Consider the following 25,983-nt stretch of genomic DNA (forward strand, 5'->3'; position numbering starts at 1 on the left):
TGATATAATGTAACAAAAGATATATATTGATACTACCTACACTTTTCAAAAGATGCATGTGTCATATTGATACCCTTGCCACGGCCTAGCCGCCACAAATAGATTGCTGTTTTGTGATCATGGGATCAGTTGACAATGGGTGTAATCACAATATTGCGAAATCCTGAGGCTTATGAAAATGTCCCACTGCAAAATCTTAAGAAAACACGGTAGAGCAAAATTAAAACAGTTTACTTAGATGTTTTTTTTTGTTTCGTTTTTATTCAAGATAGGCCACTATGTGGGGATATAACTGACATCCAGGGTGGTTGTAAACAAGCAGGCCATTGCAGAAGAAGTGAAATGTATGAAAAGAATTGCGGTATCATGATGAGTCATGAGGGGGAAAGGAGAAAGGTTAATGTGATTGTGATAAGAATGGACTTAAAATAGGTGCTGACAGTTCAGAGCAAAGGTGGAGAACCTTTTTCATATTAGGGGACCATTTATGTTTGTCCTGAAAGCGTCATATTAAATGCTTATCATTATACAATAAGAGCATATGTGTGCTCAATGTTTCAAGGCTTTATATAGATTACCCTGTACCTTTATTTGCCAATATGGCTTTGTGTACCAGTTTTTAAAAAACAAGATAAGTTAAGCGATGCTAGTCTGTGTGCTAACTTAGCATGTCAAAATCATCAGAGTAACAAGTGCTAATTTAATTTGTGCTTGTAGGTGTAAACATCATGCAACCCCACCAATGAGTAAATAATGTCTCCAAATGTAATCTTAAGACAATAATAAAACTAATTTTAGTGACACCGGTGCCCAAGTACGAGAAAATAAATTACCCTCAACTTATGTGAAGAAACAGTGTAATATATTACTCTGAAGACAGAAAGAAATGAAAAGCGCTTTAGCAGCAGCGTTTCATTCGTCCCAAGATGCAGGATTTGACAGCAACAGTGATTACTTTGGTATTAGTGCATAGATACCACAGTACAGTCTTTCTATAACCTCCATATTTCATGTAGTCATCGGTCAATGTTAGCTCTACGAGCGACTCGGCCAGCCGCGCTTCTCATGGCCAGCAGACGTCGCTGAAGGGCGCTACTGACCTAGTGAGGCCACGCTATGTCTCAGGAAAGGAAGTCAAGTGTCTTGCGGTGTGCAAAGTGTTTCTGATTGGTTTCCTTCAACCTGCACAAACATTCGAAAAAAAAAACCATCTAAGTTTTTGGTGTGATGTCACCGAAATATTGTTAAGTGCTTACACGCCTTGAAAGAAACATCTAGAGGAGAACCTAGAGGTAAAGAAAAGAAAAACATGTCTTAAGTACTGCTGAACCATCATGATGAAATCACACATGGACAAAAAGGCTACCTGCGACTGGTCGATTACCAGCCAGCGCTCGGTGCTCGCCTGCATGTCCTGTCCGTTGAGGGGCTCCCGAAGTTGCACCCGGACTTCCAGGCGACCGCCAGTAGGCTTGCGGCCATCCATCACCTGACAGGGGGCGATGGCAACCTCTTAATAAGTCATTAAAGGCTTTAATGAGCTTCAGAGTGCTGCTGCTGACCTCCACGATCTCCCTGATTTCACTGTGGGACTCCAGTTTGTCCATCCTGAGGTGCGCCGTCCCGATCGGCTTGTCGCTCCGCAGGAAACCACTTTGAGAAAGTTGCTCAAGTGAGTCCGCAAGGATTGTTTGCATAACACTTTTCACACATTAAAGGCCTACTGAAATGAGATGTTCTTATTTAAACGGGGATAGCAGGTCCATTCTATGTGTCATACTTCATCATTTCGCGATATTGCCATATTTTTGCTGAAAGGATTTAGTAGAGAACATCCACGATAAAGTTCGCAACTTTTGGTCGCTAAAAAAAAGCAAAGCAAATTATAACAAAGCAAATTATAACCTGCTACCAAAGAATGTACAACAATTCTTCTCAACTAAAGAGGGGAAATATAACCTCAGAGGAAAATTTAACTTAAAACATTTGTATGCCCGTACAACACTTAAAACTTTTAGCATATCAGTATGTGGAATTAAATTATGGAATAGATTAAGTAAAGAAGTTAAACATTGTACTGATATGATCTAGTTTAAGAGGATGTTTAAATTAATAGTGCTTACAAAGTACAAAGTATTATGAGAAACACTTTCAAACTTATTGAAAACAAGATATTCTTCATTTTAGTATGTTAATAATGACTGAAATAATTAAGTACATGTTAGAAAACTACTGTGTTACTCACAGATGTCATTTTGCTATTTTGATATTTTGCTGTAAAGAAGGTCAGTGAATGAATTTATATATTTGTGGGCGCTCTGAAGTGGAAAAGGGGTAGGATTAAATAAGCTTTGCTTCTTCCTACTCCTTTTCAGACATGATGTATTGTGTATTGCGAAATGATGAAATTACCTTATGTATAATGTTGTATGTATGTCATGTTCGAAATAAACTAAGAAAAGAAAAGAAAAGAAACGGAAAATGTAGCTGCCATCATGATGTGCAGTGATTTTTTTCAAATGACCATAAGTCTTGAACTATATAGTCGTAGTATGTCAATGGTTGGAATCTACGCTTTAGCATGATATTCTAGTTACTATGGTAATCTAAGTCACCAGGCAGTGTGGGTGGAGGAGCGTTTCCACAGAGTGTTTCCTGGGTGTCAGTCTGAAATGCAGGTGTCAGGGACAGAAGCGGAAGGAGATTTTCACAACAAAGTTCTAAAGGTTAGTGATGTATCAGATATGTCAAACTGTAGATGGGGTTTATTTATACATTGCGCATTCATATTTCGCTGGTTTGTTGCATTTCGCTTGATTGTAAAATATGTCGACGAGAGTCGATGTGACCATTATGTTGTCAATATTCAGTGTTTTATCCTTCATAGTTAATATTGTAAATCCCACATACTTTATTTTCATGTACATTCTGGGTGTCTCATTTGGTAAAAAAAAAAAAAAAATCCATTCCTTATTTTAAGGAGGTCTGTCATAACGTTTTTAGCATTCAATCAGACATTATTGTGAGGTTTTGAATTAGTGTTCCTAAAAATAGATATACCAGCCCCCAGACACATTTTATTCTCTAAATTTGGCCCCTGAGTCAAAATAATTGCCCAGGTCTGTCCTCGATAAACAGCAGAGACCGAGTGAACCCGCTGCTTTCACACAGAATAGTGATATGGAATGGAGGGGTAAAGGCCATTTTACACAGTTGGAAACTCCTGTCTCAGGGCAGTCAAAGCAGGCTCTTTCCAGTCGAGCAGTTCTGTGTGAACGGCACTATTAAAGAATGGGGGGACCAAGTCAACCTCGAAATTTTCTGGCTTTGAAGGTAAAACAGAGGCCATATGATGATCAAATTATCTCATTTTAGGCTGCAATGTCGCCATGTGAAAGCACATGGTTAAAGCAATATCCCAGTTTTTATGGGCTCTGTTATGGCTTTAACGTGCTGTTTTCAAGAAACTGGCTTGCTATGGGTAATGCAATCTACTCTGAATGTAAATAATGTGACAAAATGAGCAGAATAAAGGATGCAAGTTTAGTCAACTGACTGCCAAGTAGTGTAACAGCACTCGCACTTTATGATTTGCGAACCAAGTGGCTACTTGTGCCAAAACAAACCATAAGGAAGTTAAGCAGCAGGATGTTTCGAATGCCGTTAGAAGCGTACAGACTGTCCTGAATTTGTCAGCACAGTTGACAAAATAAGATGTACATTCGAGATTATACATTATAAATATTTGTCTTTTGACCTGAGGTGGGGTATATATGGCTGTTTATTTCTGTCAGAAGGAAATGCTGTCTGCTGAAATCATGTTAAAACGTGTTTTGCAGGCTAGTTAAAAGGCCAAACAAATCTAAGAAATAATGGGATTTCGACTATGCATGTGCAACAGCAATGCACTAAGAAAAATAGCAGGCTAGTTACAAGCAAACAGAGCGGGAGAGTGTCAGTAAGGCTGTATTGTTCAGTACGACACATTAATCTAGGGGTCAAGAGGATGACCTGCTTGCTTAATGACCCGAAAAGACACAAAAAGTCTAAAGGCAAGATTGCAAAGACATAATCTTTAAAGAGAGGCTTAAATGGAAAGACAGCAAACACAATAGACCACAAAATAAATACTGTCAATGGTAACTCACAACACACAGCCTTGATCAAGAGGCTTCAGATGGGTCATGTTGAAACGTGTGAGAGGATCCTGCTGTAAAGGTGAGGTAGCGTGCCTGCGTGAGACTCACCCTTTGTGCAGCAGCTCCATCTTGAGGCCTTTGGACGTCACTACCCTCCTGAAGCCACGGTGGTTGCGGTTGATCGTCAGGGTGAAGCTCTGGTTGTATTCTGCTCAAAGACAGTGTGAGAGTGGCACTGTCGGCATTGTAGGTCCTTTGTGGACCTGACGCCACCTGGACTCACCTGGGCAGTTTGTGTTCTTGATAACATTTGTTTTATGTCTCTGCGCTTGCTCCTGGAGACAAAACACGGCAAGGACACACAAACAAGTCAACAAGCTGCTCTGAAAGTGAGGAGGAGATGATGATCATACAAAATTGGAGCTGGTTTACCGTGCTGGGGTAGGGGAAGTCAAACTTCACATAAGCGTCCAGGTCGCCGGTTTGGACGCCTGCGTGGGGACATGGACCAGGTTTATTATGTCGGATTAGTGCATTCATATTGTGGATGTGTGTGTGTGTACCGCTGGGAGCAGGAAGATTCATGGCTTTCACGATAAGGACCACCATCTCTGTGCTGCTGAGATCCGGAAACATCCTGTGACAGGCGAGCAGAAACATTAGTAACCATGAGCAAATACTAGAAGGTCACTTAGCAAAACACAGACCTTCACAAAGGCCAAGCGCCTTATTTGTGTTTGCCTCTATCGCTCAAGGTTTGCCCACCTGACAGTGTGGAAAGTCACGTCCTCGAAGTGATGTGTGGGGGCGGGCAGGCCCTTCGCTTGGGACACCTTCAGGACCTCCAGACTCGCCTTACAAGACTCGGCCATCTTCTCAAACCTGAGGCCAAAACGTTTATCTAACAACACGTTCTTGCTGCGATTCCAGTGACACAGATTGGTCTTACTTGGTGGTTTCGGCGACGTTTCCCAGGTGAGTGAATTGCTTGGAGTGGGTCAAACATTTCTAACAGCACAAACATGTATCAGAAAAAAAACAATGAAATAAAACGATTACACGAGTCTTACCTCACGCTGCTCTTTGAGTATCTTGGCTAATTGAACGTAGATCTGCTCGGTTTTCTCAGAGAGGTTAACGTCACAGTGGTGCACCAGGACAAAGTCCTCGTCTTCGTCACCAGGGGGCGACGGCACCTGCAGGAAGAAGGTTGTAGATCTGACGACATAGAAATCGTAAGAGTACTGAGCCACAAATGTTAGCCGAGCTGCTCTTTGGTTTGTTCATAGCTAGGGTTGGGTATTTCGCAATGATGGGAACCGGGATTAACATTCCAATTCTCACGGAATCGCTCACATTTTTTTCCATTTCTATTCCTTGTTGCGATACCCGAAAGGAGAAAATAGCCACCACCAACTAAGAAGAAGCAGCACACTGCAAAAACTGAAATCTAAGTAAGATTAAACATCTCAAATAAGGGTGCTATATGCTTATTTTCTGTCTGATAAGATCATTTCTTACTAAACAGATTTTATGTTAGTGTTTTATTTGTTTAAGGGTTTTGGTCCTAAATGATCTCAGTAAGATATTATAGTTTGTTGCTGAGATTCTATGACCTATGTTGAGTAAAACATGTTTGAAACAAGAATATCAACTATTGTGAAGCTGTGTCATCAACACTCACAAGTATAAAATTACTTTTTTAAAGTAATAATTTCTTATTTCAAGCATTAAACAAAATCATGATATATGTTAGTGCCATTATGTCAAGATAATGGCACTAACATTTACTTAATTTAAGAATATTTTTCAACATATTGAGCAAAAAGGTCTAATTTTTTTTCTACCAAGAAAAGTGCACTTGTTATTTGTGAGAATATACTTATTTTAAGATATCTTTGGGTCCATTGAGATTAGCTAATTTTATTTTTTTTGGAAAGTCTTGACAAGCCAGATTTTCTTGTTCTATTGGCAGATAACTGCTTAGTTAAAAACAAAATAACCCTAATTTTTTTTCTTGTTTTTGAACACTGACTTTTTGCAGTGCAGGCCTCATGACTAGCGTTCAGAAGCACTTTAACGTTTGGCTTAATTTTGTAAAGAACAATTTTTTTTTTTAAGTTTGTTACATCGTGTCAAGGAAGATGCATGACAAATATGATAAAATACTTCATTGTGTATAGAATAAAGTAACAAGGTTTTTTTGATGTGTCGCACCAGCCTTGTTCCCCTCACCCCGGGGTCCCCAAACTACAGCCCGCAAGGAGGATCCGGCCCGCCAGGTTCCACATTGTGGCCCGCCGGACTTCTCAAATTTGAGGGGGCTGGGGCTAAAGGGTAGCGGGGGGAAGGGGGGTTGTATCTTGTAGCGTCCTGGAAGAGGTAGTGCTGCAAGGGATCTGGGTATTTCTTCTGTTGTGTTTATGTTGTGTTACGGTGCGGATGTTCTCCTGAAATGTGTTTGTCATTCTTGTTTGGTGTGGGTTCACAGTGTGGCGCATATTTGTAACAGTGTTAAAGTTGTTTATACGGCCACCCTCAGTGTGACCTGTATAACTGTTGACCAAGTATGCCTTGCATTCACTTGTTTGTGTGAAAATCCGTAGATATTACGTGACTGGGCCGGCACGCAACGGCAGTGCCTTTAAGATTTATTGGCGCTCTGTACTTCTTTTTAAAAAGTCACAAATTTTACTTTTTGAAACAGATACCAATAATTCCCGACATTACATTTTAAAGCATTTATCGGCCGATAATATCAGCAGTTCGATATTATCGGACATCTCTAGTAAAAATGCCAACCAATCACAGCCTTTGCAGCATGTTAGAGGTTTTTTTGTAGGGGGTCGAGCAAGCTGGTGTAAAAATGCTAGTGCCTCCACAAAAGCAGGGACTGAACTCGAAACCGAAATCCGCAAACTGCGAATCTGGATCACAGCAAAGGCTAGTAAAAATGTGTACATGTTGGAAAGTCTGAGGATGGAATAAGTAGAATAAGAAAGAAACTCAGTTGAATTGCATACCGTGCTCACATCCACCACTTGACTGTTGCGTGCCGCTTCGATCATGGGTTCCAAACCCTTGGCGTTGCGGAGGAAGACCCTGGCCTGCTCCATGTCGTTCTTCTGCTTGGCGTGCAGAGCTGCCTTCATGAACTGCTTTCTCCTGCCCTCCAGGAACTCTAGCTGCTGGGCTGCTAAAGGCAGACAAAGACAAAGAAGAAGATGGAAAAAGAGAAGACGATGCAACGGGACAGAGCTGAGACAAACAGGCACTGACCTGCTGCTGAGAGCTGTCTGGTGGACGGTGTGCCGGGTGAGGCTGACGGGGACCTCCTCCTACCTTGAGATGAAGCGGGAACACTTAATGTGCTCTTCTTGTGCTCCTCATCCTGCTTTATCTACAACCAACATGGGAATTGTATTGGTTATAAATCTTTTATTAAAATTTAAAACGATATCCTGCCATTCTAATGAATTCATCCATGAGATATTTTACACTAATTTGCTTTGTCAGCTATTACACGAAGTTAAGACGTTTTGTTAAACTAACTTAGCATATCTCCACACACCTTTATATAAGCGACTTTAAATACATTTTTACATTGTGCTTGTTGATTGACTGTGGGACAATCAAAGAATGGAGCCCACCTCCACCTCCTTTTCTTTTTCTTCTGCGTCTTCATCCGCACTTGCAGCAGCATCGTCAGTGGAGGCGATCTTTGAGGCGGCCTCCAGCGCCGCAACTAATCCATGCTCGGCCGTTGTCGACTTTTGACCCGGTATCGGGGGGAAACCTGGAAAATCAAGGCAAAAACCCAAAACAAGCTAACTGTTGAAACTCTCACAATATGCTTGGCAAATCACTGGAGAAGGAATCTCACCTGGCGGAACAGGAAGCTCGTCAAAGTTGACCATTTTTCCAGCTTTGTGAGACCGGATGGCGCTCTGGTATTGCTGCCGAATGGAAGAGATTTGAAATGTTGTTAAACAGGATACTATTAGGTAGAGGTAGTTACAGCTCATCAGTCTCTCACTAGCAACACAACTTTAAAGCATTTCTTTTGCATGGTCGACTTTGTTTTGCGGTTCACAGTTGCACGTTTGTATTTTTAAATAAAGTAATATCTAAAAAGACACAAATTTGAGATATATCGCATTCAATGTATTTACCACCAAAAGGTATATAAAAGCTTCTAATCTGCATAACCAGACACAATGCAGGTCATTTTTATGAAAAGTGAGCAAAAAACAAATATTAAGAAGATCCATCCATCCATCTTCTTCCGCTTATCCGAGGTCAGGTCGCGGGGGCAGCAGCCTAAGCAAGGAAGCCCTGACTTTCATCTCCCCAGCCACATTATCCAGCACTTCCCGGGGGATCTCGAGGTGTTCCCAGGCCAGCAGGGAGACATAGTCTTCCCAACGTGTCCTGGGTCTTCCCCGTGTCCTCCTACCGGTCCGACGTGCCTTAAATACCTCCCGAGGGAGACGTCCGGGTGGCATCCTGACCAGATGCCCAAACCACCTCATCTGGCTCCTCTCGATGTGGAGGAGCAGCGGCTTTACTTTGAGTTCCTCCCGGATGGCAGAGCTTCTCACCCTATCTCTAAGGGAGAGACCCACCACCCTGCGGAGGAAACTCATTTCAGCCGCTTGTACCCGTGATCTTGTCCTTTCGGTCATTACCCAAAACTCATGACCATAGGTGAGGATGGAAACGTAGATCGACCGGTAAATCGAGAGCTTTGCCTTCCGGCTCAGCTCCTTCTTCACCACAACAGATCGATACAGCGTCCGCATTACTGAAGACGCCGCACCGATCCGCCTGTCGATCTCACGAGCTACTCTTCCCTCACTCGTGAACAAGACTCCTAGGTACTATAACTCCTCCACTTGGGGCAGGGTCTCCTCCCCAACCCGGAGATGGCACTCCACCCTTTTCCGGGCGAGAACCTTGGAATCAGACTTGGAGGTGCTGATTCTCATCCAAGTCGCTTCACACTCGGCTGCTAACCGATCCAGTGAGAGCTGAAGATCCTGCCCAGATGATATTAAGATATTAAGAAGATAATTTTCTGATATGACTTCTGGCTTCTGTTTGTTTTTTGTCAACACTGATCCCTCCTGCAACGTCTTCTTATCCTCTGGCAGACAAGGTGTGTATGAGGTGTGTTAAGAAGCAGAGATACGGTATCATTTACTGTACATAGTTGTAATTATGAGCTACATTCACAGACAGTCCCATTATATTATGTTCATGAACCTGGGTTCAATCAGTCATTCAATGTTTATTTATATAGCCTTAAATCACAAGTGTCTCAAAGGGCTGCACAAGCCACGATGACATCCGCGGATCAGCGCCCACATAAGGGCAAGGAAAAACTCACAACCAAGTGGGACGTCGATGAGAATGACTATGAGAAACCTTGGCGAGGACCGCAAATGTGGGTAAAAACCCCCCTCTAAGGGAGACCGGTGCAATGGACCTCAAGTGGGTCTGACATAATATTGTGAAAGTCCAGTCCAGAATGGCTCTAACATGATAGTAAGAGTCCAGTCCAGGCTTAAGTGCCAAATCTATTTGTGGCGGTTTAAGTTTATCTGAAGCGGGCTGCGAGGTATAAATCAATGTATGAGAAGCACTGTGTGCACCTTGGCAATGCGGTCGTACATTCGGGCCTTGCGGTCTTCCCCGCTGGTTTTAGCTTCAGCCGACGACTCCATGTACTTAGCTCGCCTCTGTTCGAGCGCCTCCAGCGCGTCTTTTGGAGCCTGGGGGGCTAAGCACGAGACAACAACCAAATGTGTAAATGTTGTTTTAAAAATAATTAGTATAAAACAGTGATTATGGTACCTGGAGCTGCTGCAGCCGGTTGGGGGACCTGAGTATTTAGCTTCACTGACGCGGTGCTGCTTCCACCTGCACCTTCAACACAATTGGACACATTCCTGACACAGTACCACAATGCTGTATAATGATGGTAAACAACTGACCTGGAGGTGAGGGAGGAAGGCTGTCGAGGTCCACAGCTTGTCCTTGTTTCAAAGCTTCAATCATTGAATCAAACCCCTGCTCCAAAAAAAAAACACAAACAACTGATGGAAAAACACAACATCACACATAATAATAAACAATCTATGTCAATAATAGGGGTGTCACAATCTGATATTGGTTCGATATCAGCTAAAATACGAGTATCAGATTATGTCGGATGTAAACCTCGGTCTTAAGCGCTTCGATAAAACTGTTAACTTATACAAAGCTGGGCAGCCAGTTAAAATTTAAAGGTCCTCTAATAAGATCACAAGGTTGGTCTTTTCTTGTATTTGAGGGGCATCATTTACAAAATGCAAACATGGTAGGTGCAAGCAGCAACACAACAGCTAAACACACAAACTAGATATTAGGGATGGGCGATATTGCCTAAAATCTATACTGTGATATATATTGCAGCTTCCTGTAATAAATATTACAATATTATAATAATAATAATAATAATAATAATAATAATAATAATAATAATAATAATAATAATAGTGGATTAAATTTTATATCGCGCTTTTCAATTATTAGATACTCAAAGCGCTCACAGAGAAGTGAGAACCCATCATTCATTCACATCGAGTGGTGGTAAGCTACCTCAGTAGCCACAGCTGCCCTGGGGTAGACTGACAGAAGCGAGGCTGTCAGTTTGCACCTACGGCCCCTCCGACCACCACCTATCATTCATTCATTATTCATTCACCAGTGTGAGCGGCACCAGGGGCAAGGGTCAAGGGTTCTGCCCAAGGACACAACGGCAGCGATTTGGATGTCAAGAGGCGGGGTAGCGAACCTGCAACCCTCAGGTTTTTGGCACGGCCGCTCTACCAACTACGCCATACCGGCCCGCCCCATAAGCGCAGATATATATCAATGATAATAGAACCACTTCAAAATGGATTACAAAGGCTCTTAATTTGGCTACTGACATATGCAGCAACATTTCACATCATTTCTGGTTGCATTATTTTTTTCAAAACTATTATTTATCTACTAGTTACTTAACTGTTATTTGTTGTTGTTATATATATATATATATATATATATATATATATATATATATATATATATATATATATATATATATATATATATATATATATATATAGCCCTGCGATGAGGTGGCAACTTGTCTAGGGTGTACAACGCCTTCCGCCCGATTGTAGCTGAGAGAGGCACCAGCGTCCCCCGCCACCCCAAAGGGAATAAGCGGTAGGAAATGGATGGATGCAACATGCCTGAAAACTTGGAATTTGGGACATGCTCTCCCTGAGATAATCCTGATACCCATTACAACTATGGGAAATACTATACATTGACTTTCACAATTACTTTTTTTTTTTTTTTTTTAAACATGGGTGGGGGTGGTTTAGCGGGGGTCTATATGGTAGTGTCCCGGAGGAGTTAGTGCTGCAAGGGGTTCTGGGTTTTTGTTCTGTTGTGTTTATGTCATGTTATGGTGTGGATGTTCTCCCGAAATGTGTTTGTCATTCTTGTTTGGTGTGGGTTTACATTGTGGCGCATATTTGCAACGGTGTTTAAGTTGTTTACACGGCCACCCTCAGTGTGACCTGTATGCTGTTGACCAAGTATGCTTGCATTCACTTGTGCGTGTGTAAAAGCCGCATATATTATGTGACTGTGCCGGCACGCAAAGGCAGTGCCTTTAAGGTTTATTGGCGCTCTGTACTTTTTGGAACCGCTGACTTTGAAACAGATACCGATAATTTCCGATATTACATTTTACAGCATTTATCGGCCGATAATATCGGACATCACTAGTTTTTAAGCATTTTTTTTAAATTCTATACCACAAAATAATACAAGTATATATAATTCCTGCCAATATTGTATTGGATTAATATCGGTATCACAAATACTCAAGGCCCCAATATCAGAAGTAAAAAAGCTGTTTAGATACACTTCTAGTTAAAAACTAGCTTTTTAACAAAAACATATTAAAAGGCTAAACAAGCCTAAACATTTTCTATCTATCTGGTTGATATTTGGGAGGCTCCATTACCTTACTGGTTTTTAAATGGAGCATGGCTTGTCCCGCATCTCCCTCCTTCTTGGCCCTCAGAGCAGCCATCTTGTACTGTCTCTGCCTTTCTTGAAGCATAGTCAGGACTTGCTGGCTTTCTGCGAAAGAAAAACAACACCAAAAGGCATAAGAAAGCTTAGAGGGTTTTTATTTAATTCCGTATGAAACTGACTGCTTGTCTTACTATCTTGCTGCTCTAAGGGTTCTTCTGTCTGCGGGTGTGAGGGCTTAGCGGGCTCGCTCATCAGAACCTCGGGTGCTGATGCCAATGTGTTTTGCTCCTCCTCACTGGCAGCAGTGACAATTTCTGGTGTCGTTGCCTCAGACTCCACAGGCTGATCTGCTGGCGAGGGAATGGCTGAAGAGAGATGCAGGGGCTTCGATGTGGCACCGCTCGGGGCTCCTGTGGCGACAGGCGGGGGAATCTGGGCCTCGTTCACCTGACGGACTTTCTTGATGGAACCTATCATGGTCTCCAGTGTCTGTAGCATACATGAATCACTGCATCACAAAGTACTATGAGTTTTTTCTTAACCTAACAAAGAAGTATGTGGTGGGTAAGAATACAAAAATAGCCATAGTCTCTATAGCAGGGGTCACCAACGCCGTGCCCGCGGGCACCAGGTCGCCCGTAAGGACCAGATGAGTCGCCCGCTGGCCTGTTCTAAAAATAGCTCAAATAGCAGCACTTACCACCGAGCTGCCTCTATTTTTTGAATTTTATTTATTTACTAACAAGCTGGTCTCGCTTTGCTCGACATTTTTAATTCCAAGAGAAACAAAACTCGAATAGAATTTGAAAATCCAAGAAAATATTTTAAAGGCTTTGTCTTCACTTGTTTAAATAATTTCACTAATTTTTTTACTTTGCTTCTTATAACTTTCAGAAAGACAATTTTAGAGAAAAAAATACAACCTTAAAAATTATTTTAGGATTTTTAAACACATACCTTTTTACCTTTTAAATTCCTTCCTCTTCTTTCCTGACAATTTAAATCAATGTTCAAGTATATATATCATTTTTTATTGTAAAGAATAATAAATACATTTTAATTTAATCCTTCATTTTAGAATATTTGTGAAATATTTATTAAAAATTATTATGATAAAAATTCCCCCAAAATATTCTGGCAAATCTAAAAAATCTGTAGAATCAAATTTAAATCTTATTTCAAAGTCTTTTGAATTTCTTTGAAAATTTTTGTTCTGTAAAATCCAGAAGAAATAATGATTTGTCTTTGTCTTGGTCCAATTTGTTATATGTTACAACGAAGTGCAGATTGGATTTTAACCTATTTAAAACATGTCATCAAAATTCTAAAATTAATCTTAATAAGGAAAAATTACTAATGATGTTCCATAAATTCTTTTTTACATTTTTCTAAAAGATTTGAATTAGCTAGTTTTTGTCTTCATTTTTTTCGGTTGAATTTTGAATTTTAAAAAGTCAAAATTGAAGATAAACTATGTTTCAAAATTTAATTTTCATTTTTTTTGTGTTTTCTCCTCTTTTAAACCGTTCAATTAAGTGTTTTTTTCATCATTTATTCTCTACAAAAAACCTTCCGTAAAAGGAAAAAGAATGTCTGACGGAATGACAGACAGAAATACCCATTTTTATTTATATATAGATTAATTTATTGAAGGTAAATTGAGCAAATTGGCTATTTCTGGCAATGTATTTAAGTGTTTATCAAACTGGTAGCCCTTTGCATTAATCAGCACCCAAGAAGTAGCTCTTGCTTTCAAAAAGGTTGCTGACCCCTGACCTATAGCATGGTCGGCATTGGCCACATTGGCCTTAACATTAACTACCTAATTGGTCATTCCTATGCACAAGATGGCAGTACTGTAGCTGCATCTGAAGCATAATGAGTGGCTTCATCTAGCTCTGCAAGCACTTTAAAATGTCCTTGTCGCACTGTATTTTACATCAACTTATCAGCGTTGTTAATGTTGACTGAGCCGTTTGTTCATTACCACTATTACAGAATAGAATAGAATATATCTTTATTGTCATTGTACAATGAAATTGTAAGCAAAACTAATTTAGTGCAGATTCATAATAACACATAAAAACATAAGCACATAGATAAATATACATAAAAATACCAAGCACATAGTTCACATGCTATATACAACATTAGTTCTGTTGCTGCTGTGCTTTCAAAGTTTTTATTTACACTTTCTCATGCACACCCACTCATTTAAGCTAAAGGGGAACTGCCTACCGCCCGAATGCAGCTGAGATAGGCTCCCCGCGATCCCAAAAGGGACAAGCGGTAGAAAATGGATGGATGGATGGGAACTGCACTTTTGGGGGAGTGTTGCCTATCATTCACAATCCTTATGTATGAGAAGAACACAAATGTTTTTGTTTTATGCATTATAACCTTATAAAGCCTATATGAGTCACTCTATTCCGCCTATAAAGCCTTTATAGGCTGGCCTTGATGATGGTCCATGATGGCCATCATGGACAATCCTGCCCACCCACTCCAGCAGACAATTAAGGGACAGCAGAGTTCACACTCGAACAGGCGCCTTCAGCTTTGTTCCCACAGTGTTCCATTCAAGAACTCCTTCATTCCACACTCCATCCAGCTGTGTAATCACTCGCCATACAGCAATAGATGATCTGTCTATTACCTGACACCTTCTATGTTAGCTACTTCTCTTTGTTTTTGTCTATTTCCATTTTCTGCTGGATTTACTCTCTATTTTATGCTGCAACTGTCACATATACTGTAATATTGTACATGGTAATTGTTATATATTGTATATATAATACAAACATATCAGTATATAGAATATACTGTACATATATTGTGTAAGTAATACGTATATATGTTGTATTTTATATTGCCATATTTAGTCTATTTATACCTGCATTGTCCTTTCCATCCTTACACTTTCCATCCTTACAACTGAGCTACTGTGTGGAACAATTTCCCTTGTGGATCATTAAAGTTTGTCTAAGTCTAAGTCTTTAAAAACATCCAAACACGTCCATTAAGGTGTTATATACAAACTATAAGTATATATGTAATGTAATAACAGGCACATTCATAATAACATGTGATATTTACGTATTTTGATCATTTTAAGCATAGGGCAAAGAATTAATTTCAAACACGCATCACAGCGTTCACTTTTTCCTTCGACAACATTACCGATTACTGCAGACTTCATGAGAGACAACAAACATAATAAAAGATCACTTACTGTGCAATGTCTGCTGTCACTGGGACTGATTGTATGTTTATATATTCCCGTTGAGATGAAGAATGACTCATAATCTAGACTTTAATGAGGCGAAAAAGCAGCTCACCAGCCGACATCAATACAGCCACACAAGCTCGTTGATGTCGTTTCTGACACAGAAAAGGGTTCAGCAGTAGACCACATTATCAGCTGGGCCCAAGGTTGCCTACATCAAATCATGGCACCTTCTACATTCCTGGGAAACTTAGCCACCCTGCTAACCTAAACAATCTCATTCCTATTCTCTCCAAATCAAAGACAACATCGAAGCCTGTCAATAACACCATCAGGAAGGGTCTGCTCAATGTCAGGTCTCTGAATAACAAATCATTTTTAGTCAATGATTTTATTACCACTTCTAAACTTGACTATGTTTTTAACTGAAACATGGCTGACACCACCCCCGAACTATAACTTCATTGATCTATGTAGATCGGGGAAAAGAGGTGGAGGGGTGGCTGCTATATTTAAAAACATGTTTCAGGGGAAACAGAGGTCACTTGGTGATTTTACATCATTTGAATACCTGTGTGCTGTGTTGAAATGCTCTCCCAAAATTCTCTTGTTAATTATCTACAGGCCACCTAAATATACTGCAAATTTTTTCGATTATTTTATTGAAATATTGTCTAGCATCTCCACTGATTTTTGACTGCCTGGTTATAACTGATGATTTTAATTTTCGTATTGACGATTTGAATGACAAGGGGGCAAAATACGTTTTTACTATTTTAGACACATTTGAACTGTCTCAACATGTGAAAGAGGCTACACTTTGTAAGGGACACACTCTGGACCTGATTATCACAAAAGCTCTCAATGTTTCTGATGTTCTTGTGATTGATCCTTCATTGTCTGACAATTTCTGTGTTTTCTTTAATATTTCTGTAATTCCGGACACACAAACAGAATCAAAGAATGTCAAAAAGCGGTACATAAATGAACATGCTAACGCCATCTCTCTCACTACCACCTCATGTCATGCTGATGATCTTGTAAGCAACTTTAATTCCAAAATTGTGAATATAATAAATGATAAATGGGTTGTACTTGTATAGCGCTTTTCTACCTTCAAGGTACTCAAAGCGCTTTGACATTACTTCCACATTTACCCATTCACACACACATTCACACACTGATGGAGGGAGCTGCCATGCAAGGCGCTAACCAGCACCCATCAGGAGCAAGGGTGAAGTGTCTTGTTCAGGACACAACGGACGTGACGAGGTTGGTTCTAGGTGGGGATTGAACCAGGGACCCTCGGGTTGCGCACGGACACTCTCCCACTGCGCCACGCCGTCCCTCAACATAGATATCATTGCACCTGTTACAGTTAAAATGATTCCTGGTAAGCAAAAGGCACCCTGGGGAAAATCTGCTGATGTAACAGCCCAGAGAAGAGAGTGCAGGAAGGCTGAACGAATCTGGCGGAATACAAAACTTCATGTTCACCATGACATCTATAAAGACAGCCTCCAGGCCTACAATTTAGTCCTAAAAAGTGCTAAAGAAACATTCTTCTCTAATATCATAAACGGCAACACTAATAAGGCCGAAACCCAATTCACAACCGTTGACAGACTGATCAACCCTCCAACACAAATACCAGCCGAACTACATTCCACACAGAAATGCAATGAGGTTGCATTCTTTTATACTGATAAAATTGAAGGCATCAGACACACCATCAATATCTCAAGTAAAAAAGTTGGATCACCTCCCCATTTAGGCAAAAGTAACACAGCAATGATGGCAAGCTTTAATGCCATAGACTTTAAAACTCTAGTGGAAATGGTGACATATCTAAAGTCATCCACCTGCTGCCTCGATGTTTTACCTACCAACTGTTTTTGACTGCCGAACAACAGACGTATTGCAAATAGTTAATAATTCTATTCAATCAGGCAATTTCCCGAGGGCTTTCAAAACTGCAGTCATTAAACCTCTTCTAAAAAAGCGGAGCCTAGATGCCTCTGTTATCAACAACTACAGACCAACTTCTAATCTACCATTCATAAGTAAAATAATTCAGAAAGTTGTCCTCAAACAACTAAATCACTTCTTGGCTTCTACTGGCTGCCACAACAACTTCCAGTCAGGATTTCGACCTCTTCATAGCACAGAGGCGGCCCTTCTTAAAGTTATAAATGACATCCGTCTAAACACAGACTCTGGCAAAACTTCAGTATTAATGCTATTGGACCTCAGTGCTGCATTTGACACTGTCGACTACTCAATACTGTTGGACAGGTTGGAAAAGTGGGTGGGGATCTCTGGCACAGTTTTAAGCTGGTTCAAGTCACATCTACAAGATAGGAACTATTTTGTTTCCATTGGTGACTTTGTATCAGAACCAACCAACGTAACTTGTGGAGTCCCTCAAGCTTCAATCTTGGGGCCCACTTTATTTAACATCTATATGCTCCCACTAGGACAAATCAAGCAAAATAATAACATTGACCATCATTGCTGTCCCGATGACACCCAAATTTATGTAGCGCTATCACCAAATGACCATCGCCCCATAAATCTTCTGTGCCAGTGCATTGAGCAAGTCAAACACTGGATGTGCCAACATTTCCTACAACTAAATGAAGATAAAACTGAGATAATTGTTTTTGGTGCTAAAAAAAAAGAAAGGTTTAAAGTCATCCAACACCTTCAATCACTGTCCCTGAAAACCTCAAATAAAGCCAGAAATCTTGGGGTTATTTTAGACTCTGATTTACATTTAGAAAGTCACATCAAATCAGTAAAAAAATCGGCCTACTATCACCTGAAAAATGTAACAAGACTTAGAGGGCTCATGTCAGCTCAATACTTAGACAAACTTGTACATGCCTTTATTACCAGTAGGTTAGACTACTGTAAAGGTCACCTTGCAGGTCTTCCCAAAAAAAACTGTCAGGCAGCTACAGCTTGTTCAGAACGCTGCTGCTAGAGTTCTAACAAAGACCAAAAAATGTGTGCACATTACACCAATTCTTCAATCCTTACATTGGCTCCCTGGCCATCAGAGAATTGATTTCAAAATCCTCCTGCTCACATATAAATCACTACATGGTCTCGGGCCATGATATGCTCCCAATATATAAGCCCTCTAGATTACTAAGATCTTCTGAAACCAATCTGTTAGCGGTTCCCAGAGTAAACTCAAATCAAGGGAGAGCATCATTCAGTCACTACGCAACAAATAGCAGGAATAAACTTCCTGAAGATGTCAGACTTTCCCCAACTCTGACTACTTTTAAAACTAGACTGAAAACTTTTATGTTCACCTTAGCTTTCAGCTAAATCTTTTAACTTTTAATACCTGCACTACTTTTATTTTTATTGTCTGCATTTCAATTTTGCTTTTATTTTCTTTTATTTCAAGGTTCAAGGTTCAACTTTATTGTCCCCGCGGGGAAATTTGTCTTGGGCACAGTGCATCATTGCCTACTTAACATACACAAAAACAACAGAACAAAAACACAAGCACAGACACAACCACAACCAGACAACTAACATATAAACATCGGAACATGGAGCTTGACAGACATAGGTGGCACTTTGATGTAGGCATCAAATCTACAGTATGGAGATAAAGATAAAGTACCAGTGTGCATTGCACTAGAGCTCATGGATAAAGTCACTTTGTTGTCTGTGAAGCACTTTGAGTCTGCCTTGTGTATGAAAAGTGCTATACAAATAAAGTTAACTTGCCTTGCCTAGCTCTCCATGGTCAAGGCCCCGCTATAAATACTATTTGCTATTTGATTTGATTTTTATTAAGGATCCCCATTAGCTGGTTGCCACAACAACCCACAATTCTCCTGAAGGAACTCTCCTGACGGAATAAATAAAGTACTATCTAATCTAATCGTCTTCCTGGGGTCCACAAACTCAATACAATTACTAGTAAAAGCATATAATTATGGCTACACGATACATAATCAAACAAAAGCATCAACAAGAAAACAATTTAAACAATTTACAGGCACAGAATAATTATCATCAAATAAATATAACTACACAATACAAAACCAAACAAAAATCATCAACAAGCAAACTAATCCACAGACTAAGATAGAATATTACTTTCCTTTTAAAAACCTGTTTACATTCAATGCCGGTGAGAATTCGAGGCAGGTTATTCCAGAACGATACAGATCTATAAATAAAAGATTTCCGCAAAGCATTCTTCCTGGGATGAGGGAGTACAAAATACCCTCACTAGACGCCCTGGTATTATGATTATCTATATTGCTACTGTAAACTATTTGGGCAATGAGAATAGTTTGTCTGCGTTAGCCCTTACAATAACAATATTGTTTATATATAATATGTAAATATAGAGTATTGTTGGTGGTATTTGGATGGTTATTTAGAGTGCTTTATGAGCAGAATAGAGCGGTGGTTCTCAAATGGGGGTAAGCGTACCCCTGGGGGTACTTGAAGGTATGCCAAGGGGTACGTGAGATTTTTTTTAAATATTCTAAAAATAGCAACAATTCAAAAATCCTTTATAAATATATTTATTGAATAACACCTCAACAAAATATGAATGTAAGTTCATAGTGTGAAAAGAAATGCAACAATGCAATATTCAGTGTTGACAGCTAGATTCTTTGTGGACATGTTCCATAAATATTAATGTTAAAGATTTCTTTTTTTCTGAAGAAATGTTTGGAATTAAGTTGATGAATCCAGATGGATCTCTATTACAATCCCCAAAGAGGGCACTTTAAGTTGATGATTACTTCTATGTGTAGACATTTTTATTTATAATTGAATCACTTGTTTATTTTTCAACAAGTTTTAGTTATTTTTATATCTTTTTTTTCCAAATGGTTCAAGAAAGACCACTACAAATGAGCAATATTTTGCACTGGTATACAATTTAATAAATCAGAAACTGATGACATAGTGCTGTATTTTACTTCTTTATCTCTTTTTTACAACCAAAAATGTTTTTCTGTGATTAGGGGGTACTTGAATTAAAAAAATGTTCACAGGGGGTACATCACTGAAAAAAGGTTGAGAACCACTGGAATAGAGGACCTCCCATTGGCTCCATTGTAAGCGGACCTATTTACGAGTTAAAATGCATTTTTTAAAAATACATCTGTCTTCTTGTCTTACCTAACGATTGTGAACGATAGGCAAATATCCCCAAAAACTGCAGTTCCTCTTTAAGGAGTTTTCAAAAGTGAGAAATAAGTATTTCTCACTAATTACCATGATGTTGTCCTTGCACTTCAAGTAAACAGGCACCTAGGCTATACTCAGAGCATTTAGGTAGATTATAGAGTCTTTGAAGTACCTTTAGCCCACGCTCCAGCCTCCTGGCTTTGGCGCCCTCACTCGCAGCCTTGGCGTTTTGCAGCGCCATCTTGTACATGGCCAGCCTCTCCTCCAAAGTGTGCTGGAGGCTGCCGGGCGCCGCTGCCGGGACGTTTGTTTCCTGCAACGTCAAAAACAACTTTTATCGATATGGCACAGAAAACAACTGCCAACGGTGATTCTACATTAGGAGCAACAACGATAGTCAGTAATTCATAAGTAGATGCTGTTGTACCTGGGAGGGTGGTGACGGTTGGGGTTTGGCAGCAGAAGAGCAAACAGTCTCTTCACTTTCGCCCACCACTTCCTGTAGCTCGGCCTGAGGGAAGGAAAAAGGTGAGAGCAGCCAACATGAAGAAACCCGCATCTGAACTTTGAAAGGCTGACTTTGAAAGCCACCGACCAGGAGATCTTCATCATCCTCCACATTGTCGTCATCTTCCTCCTCGTCCACGTCTCTCATGCACGCATCGGCCATTCTGGCGATGTCCTCCATTGGCATGGGACCTTTAGGACAAGAGATACATTAACATGCTACTTTCATTTGGCTTTTACAGACCTGGGTCTGATGGATTCATTGCATTTTGTGGCTTTTAATGCCTCACAATCAAACACTTTTATGTTAAAATACTGAACAGATGTTTATCTTATCACAATAAACATCTGTTCAGTATTTAAACATATGGCTTTTAATGCCTCACAATCAAACATTTTATGTTTAAAGACTGATCATATGTTTATTGAGATAATGTAAACATCTGTTCAGTATTTCAACATAAAAGTGTTTGATTGTGAGGCATTAAAAGCCCCAAAATGCAAGGTATCCATCAGACCCACAAACGCTTGCTGAGTAACAACAATATAAACATTGCACAGAAAATCAACACCGTATGAAAAAAATAGTCAACAACAGATTTGATTTCCTTTTTTTTTATTTGACAGTTATTGAAATATCTTGTGTGACATCACGCACAAAAGTGCCCTTTATTTGTTTTAAACTATTGTAGTGGCATTCTGTACAAAAAGTGCACTTTAATTTAGTGTTGTTTTGATATGTCATCTTAGTGACATCATGCGCAAAAGTGCACTCATAGCTTGTTTTAAAATGTCTCTGACAATCTTGCACTTTCTGTTTTGAAATGACATGAATGTTTGTGCTACTGCTTAATAACTGTTTAATAAATAGAGTTTTGGTCAATTGACTTAATTGTGATTTCCCTCTCCGCATGAAAGTTTAAAAGTAGCATATATTAATGCAGTATGAAGAAGAATGTTTGTTTTTAACTATTGTAGTGGTGTTCTGTACAAAAAGTGCACTTTAATTTAGTGTTGTTTTGATATGTCCGAGGATACCGAGGATGTCGTAGTGGTTTGTGTTGTGGTTTGTGCAGCCCTTTTGAGACACTAGTGATTCAGGGCTATATAAGTAAACATTGATTGATGGATATGTCATCTTAGTGACATCATGCACAAAGGTGCACCAATAGCTTGTTTTAAAATGTCTCTGACAATCTTGCACTTTCTGTTTTGAAATGACATGAATGTTTGTGCCACTGCTTAATAACTGTTTAATAAATACAGTTGTGATTTCCCTCTCTGCATGAAAGTTTAAAAGTAGCATATATCAATGCAGTATGAAGAAGAATGTTTGAATGTAGACACATAGAATCATCATACTGCTGTGATTATATGTATCAAGTGTTCATTCAAGGCTAAGCCAAAATATCAAGATATATATCGTAGGGCTGGGCGACATGGCATTTTTTTGATATCTCGATAATTTTAGGCCATATCATGATACACAATATATACATATCTCAATATTTCTCCTTAGCCTTGAATGAACACTTGATGCATATAATCACAGCAGTATGATGATTCTATGTGTCTACATTCAAACATTCTTCTTCATACTGCATTAATATATGCTACTTTTAAACTTTCATGCAGAGAAGGAAATCACAACTAAGTCAATTGACCAAAACTGTTATTAGCAGGTGACTTTTCAAATGATGCTACATATTAGCAGTAATGCTACTTTTGGTAGCAACACTTGTGCCCCACACTTGACAAATTAAAGTTGTGTATTCGACATATTCCTGCTTGAAGCCGAATCACTGCCAGACGATGAACCCCCTGCTGTTTTTCTTGGGAATTAATTCTTCCTTCAGTTGTTACCAGTTTCGCACCTTCTTTCTCTCATATTACCACTCACACGGCTTCGCTAGCATCACAGCTAACGTTACCCATGCTGCTACCTCTCTGCTCCGTGAGGGCGTATATGTATGTGACGTATGAGGTGACAGTATGTGACGTGTGTAAGAAGGTGAGCTTACCATCTGTGAGAAGGAGACACAGGAAGGAGTGAGAAGAGCCTGTAGTGTAATGCCAACAGCTAAAAGCAACTGCGTGAGAACATATACTCGAATATCACGATATAGTCATTTTCTATATCGCACAGAGACAAACCTGCAATATATCGCATATATTGATATATCGCCCAGCCTTAATACATCGTGTATCGCGAGATGGCCTAAAAATATTGGAATATTAAAAAAAGGCCATATCGCCCAGCCCTAAATTCCTGGTTGGCAAAACATATTTTTAACCCAAATACCGTATTTCCTTGACTTGCCGCCAGGTATATAGTATGTGCCTGCAAAATAATTAGCGCTTGCTTAGTATTACTGCCGGGTCAAACTCGTGACGTCACGAGTGACACTTCCCCTGTCATCATTTTCAAAATGGAGGAGGCTGATTTCAATACCGGTAATTTGAAATTGCATAAAGGGAAGAAGATTAAGAGCTATTCAGTAGGATTTGAGGTCCAAGCTATTGAATTCCGGTATGCTAAAAGGAACCGTAAGCAGCTATTTTTTTATTAATATACCGTAGCTGCGTGTGTCAAATATGAGTCATTAAATGACTCCGGCCTCCTGGTGGTAGAGGGCGCTAGTGATCCTTCTTGCGACTACTCGGCTGCAGAAGAAATGACAATGAGTGACGTGATATGTGCTGGGACGGATATGACGCGGGGGGTGCACGACGGACCTTTTAGGATGTAACACTTTATGCTGGCTATGAAAACAACCAGGCTGAAATAAAGCAGTCCTAAATACCCAGTGTATTATTTATATAATAACACTTCATGGTGGCAGCGGTGGGATAAAGAGATCACCCACGGAGCAGAACGGGAGGGGGAGTTGAGGATAATTCTGTCGTTGCCCGAGCTAACTGATAGCAGCGGTCTGATAGCAGTTTTCTAAACTGGACTTTCAATCGAAGCAGGAAGTACTAAAGGAATATCTTCATCGAGACAAAGACTTTTAAAACTGAAGAAAGATAAGGAAGACATCTATAAACAAGTTATCGGTGCTTTTGATCAGAAGGAGCTGGCATGGACTTCATTTATAAGTAAGGGTAAGACCATAATGTTTTTTTTTTAATTAAATGTGTTTTTCATGATGGTATCCTTACATCACACTCAAATTTTTACTGCATGCCTTTGGTAAGTGCTGGAGTTAGAAGAGGTTATAAATTATTTAGCGCATGCTTACCTTTACCACATGCCTTTGGTAAGTGCCGGAGTTAGAAGAGGTTTTAAATTATTTAGCGCATGCTTACCTTTACCGCATGCCTTTAATAAGCGCAGGAGTGAGAAGAGGTTTTAAATTAATTATCGCCCCGGCGGCAATTCAAGGAAATACGGTAGGTGAAATTACATGATTCCCTACGGCACAGTGGTTGGAAATCACTGAACTGGTCTAAGTCTGGTTTCGACACACGACAGTGACAGTGAGCCGGTACAACACCACCTGCAAGGTTTGGCGTTATTGGGAAGTTCCATTGTCACTCACTTCTCCCCTTGCTTCTTGCTCTTCCTTCAGCATTCGCAGCAGATTTGCCTCCAGTGAGAGAAGCCAGCTCAGCCTCCAAATCTGGGTCGTCCAAATTCTCCTCGGCATCCATCATCATCCCCTCGGGATCCAGGTCTAGGAAAAGACCCATCTGAGAAGAGGAAGGTGGTGTTGAGCAGCTGTGTAATTGCCAGCCGTGTTTGTGTTGTTGTTACCTGCTTCGCGGTGGAGGCTCCCCTGCCTTTGGGGAGCGGCTCTCTGCGCTTCTTCCCGAACATGTTGCTGCGGTTCCGTTGTCAACAATATCCCAGAGGAGCGAACTACACATTGAGACAAACAACAGGGCGACAATACTTGGCTTGTCAAGTGTTTACAATTGAAATCATGTGAGCGGCTGTCAGGCGCCGAGCTAGCAGTTAGCTTAGCTGCTTTACGACTCGAAAGGTGTTTTTTTTCGCGAACAAACTCAAGAGTGTCGGTGAACCTTAAGGGCAAATAATCCCTTGCACTTTGATGAATTATTTAAGTCGTGTTTACCTGCTCGTCTGCCATTTCGTCTGTTAGTTTCGGACAGGATAGCTCGGAGCTTCTTCTTCGTTTGTTTAATGGCGGTGGGAAAGCAACATTCTGGTGTGCATTACCGCCACCTACTGACATGGAGCCATACTCTATATTATTTTATTTAAAGGCCTACTGAAAGCCACTACTAGCCACCACGCAGTCTGATAGTTTATATATCAATGATGAAATATTAACATTGCAACACATGCCAATATGGCCTTTTTAGTTTACTAAATTGCAATTTTAAATTTCGCGCGGAAGTATCCTGTTGAAAACGTAACGGAATGATGACACTTATGTTGAACGTGCTTGTGACGTTATTGGTTGGAGCGAACATTTTATCCCAGCACCACTCACAGCTAAAAGTCGTCTCTTTTCATCAGATAATTACACAGTATTTTGGACATCTGTGTTGCTGAATCTTTTGCAATTTGTTCATTTAATAATGGAGACGTCAAAGAAGAATGCTGTGGGTGGAAAGCGGTGGATTGCAGCTGCCTTTAGCAACCAAAACACAGCTGGTGTTTCTTTGTTTGTTGTGAAGCTTTAATATGTCAAGTGAACATGTTTTTCTACCACATGTCAACCAGCAGGTTTCGGGGAGAAATTTGCGGTAATAAGTCGGCTCTTACCGGAGACACAAGTGGAGCTTGCGTCCTCCTGCAGTAGCTGTCAAAGAGGTAGTAGCTGCGACTTTCTTAGCTCCTCCATGGCTTCCCTCAGAGACACTGGCGGCACCACACACCTC

General features: G+C 40.2%; 1 protein-coding gene and 1 long non-coding RNA gene across 5 annotated transcripts; one reads left to right on the plus strand and one right to left on the minus strand.

The window, feature by feature from the left end:
- Positions 1 to 215: 215 nt before the first annotated feature.
- Positions 216 to 25,340, minus strand: LOC133567971 (coiled-coil and C2 domain-containing protein 1B-like). 4 transcript variants are annotated; one of them, XM_061919630.1, is made up of 26 exons: positions 25,212 to 25,340; positions 24,890 to 24,994; positions 24,675 to 24,825; positions 21,221 to 21,324; positions 21,053 to 21,136; positions 20,798 to 20,938; positions 12,413 to 12,710; positions 12,208 to 12,326; positions 10,136 to 10,211; positions 9,996 to 10,061; positions 9,794 to 9,921; positions 8,023 to 8,095; positions 7,790 to 7,935; positions 7,419 to 7,539; positions 7,163 to 7,335; positions 5,210 to 5,335; positions 5,089 to 5,147; positions 4,905 to 5,021; positions 4,703 to 4,776; positions 4,572 to 4,630; positions 4,423 to 4,474; positions 4,248 to 4,347; positions 1,563 to 1,653; positions 1,367 to 1,489; positions 1,257 to 1,286; positions 216 to 1,182 (listed from the first exon to the last, which is right to left on the minus strand). In XM_061919630.1, exons 2-25 carry the CDS (start codon positions 24,950 to 24,952, stop codon positions 1,275 to 1,277), a joined length of 2,556 nt encoding a protein of 851 aa, XP_061775614.1. In that variant the 5' UTR covers positions 24,953 to 24,994; positions 25,212 to 25,340; the 3' UTR covers positions 216 to 1,182; positions 1,257 to 1,274. The 4 variants fall into 4 exon arrangements, with proteins under 4 accessions (XP_061775614.1, XP_061775613.1, XP_061775612.1 ...); XM_061919629.1 differs by having other exon boundaries at positions 7,796 to 7,935; positions 9,996 to 10,067; XM_061919628.1 differs by having other exon boundaries at positions 1,261 to 1,286; positions 9,996 to 10,067.
- Positions 5,394 to 7,598, plus strand: LOC133567976 (uncharacterized). The gene is made up of 2 exons (XR_009809516.1): positions 5,394 to 5,593; positions 7,316 to 7,598. It is a non-coding gene; the product is annotated as an uncharacterized LOC133567976 (long non-coding RNA).
- Positions 25,341 to 25,983: the final 643 nt, after the last annotated feature.

The sequence above is a fragment of the Nerophis ophidion genome, linkage group LG14 (assembly GCF_033978795.1).
Source record: "Nerophis ophidion isolate RoL-2023_Sa linkage group LG14, RoL_Noph_v1.0, whole genome shotgun sequence".
Classification (NCBI taxonomy): Eukaryota; Metazoa; Chordata; class Actinopteri; order Syngnathiformes; family Syngnathidae; genus Nerophis; species Nerophis ophidion.

Bases quoted from the DNA above. Each gene is read 5' to 3' on its own strand.
- LOC133567971 (XM_061919628.1), bottom strand. From the start codon at position 24,952: ATGTTCGGGAAGAAGCGCAGAGAGCCGCTCCCCAAAGGCAGGGGAGCC. The intron at 12,327-12,412 runs GTAAGACAAGCA...TTTCTTTCGCAG, and splicing joins ACCCTTAGAGCAGCAAGATA to AAAGCCAGCAAGTCCTGACT. The intron at 8,096-9,793 runs GTGCACACAGTG...TCCATTCGGCAG, and splicing joins TGTACGACCGCATTGCCAAG to CAATACCAGAGCGCCATCCG.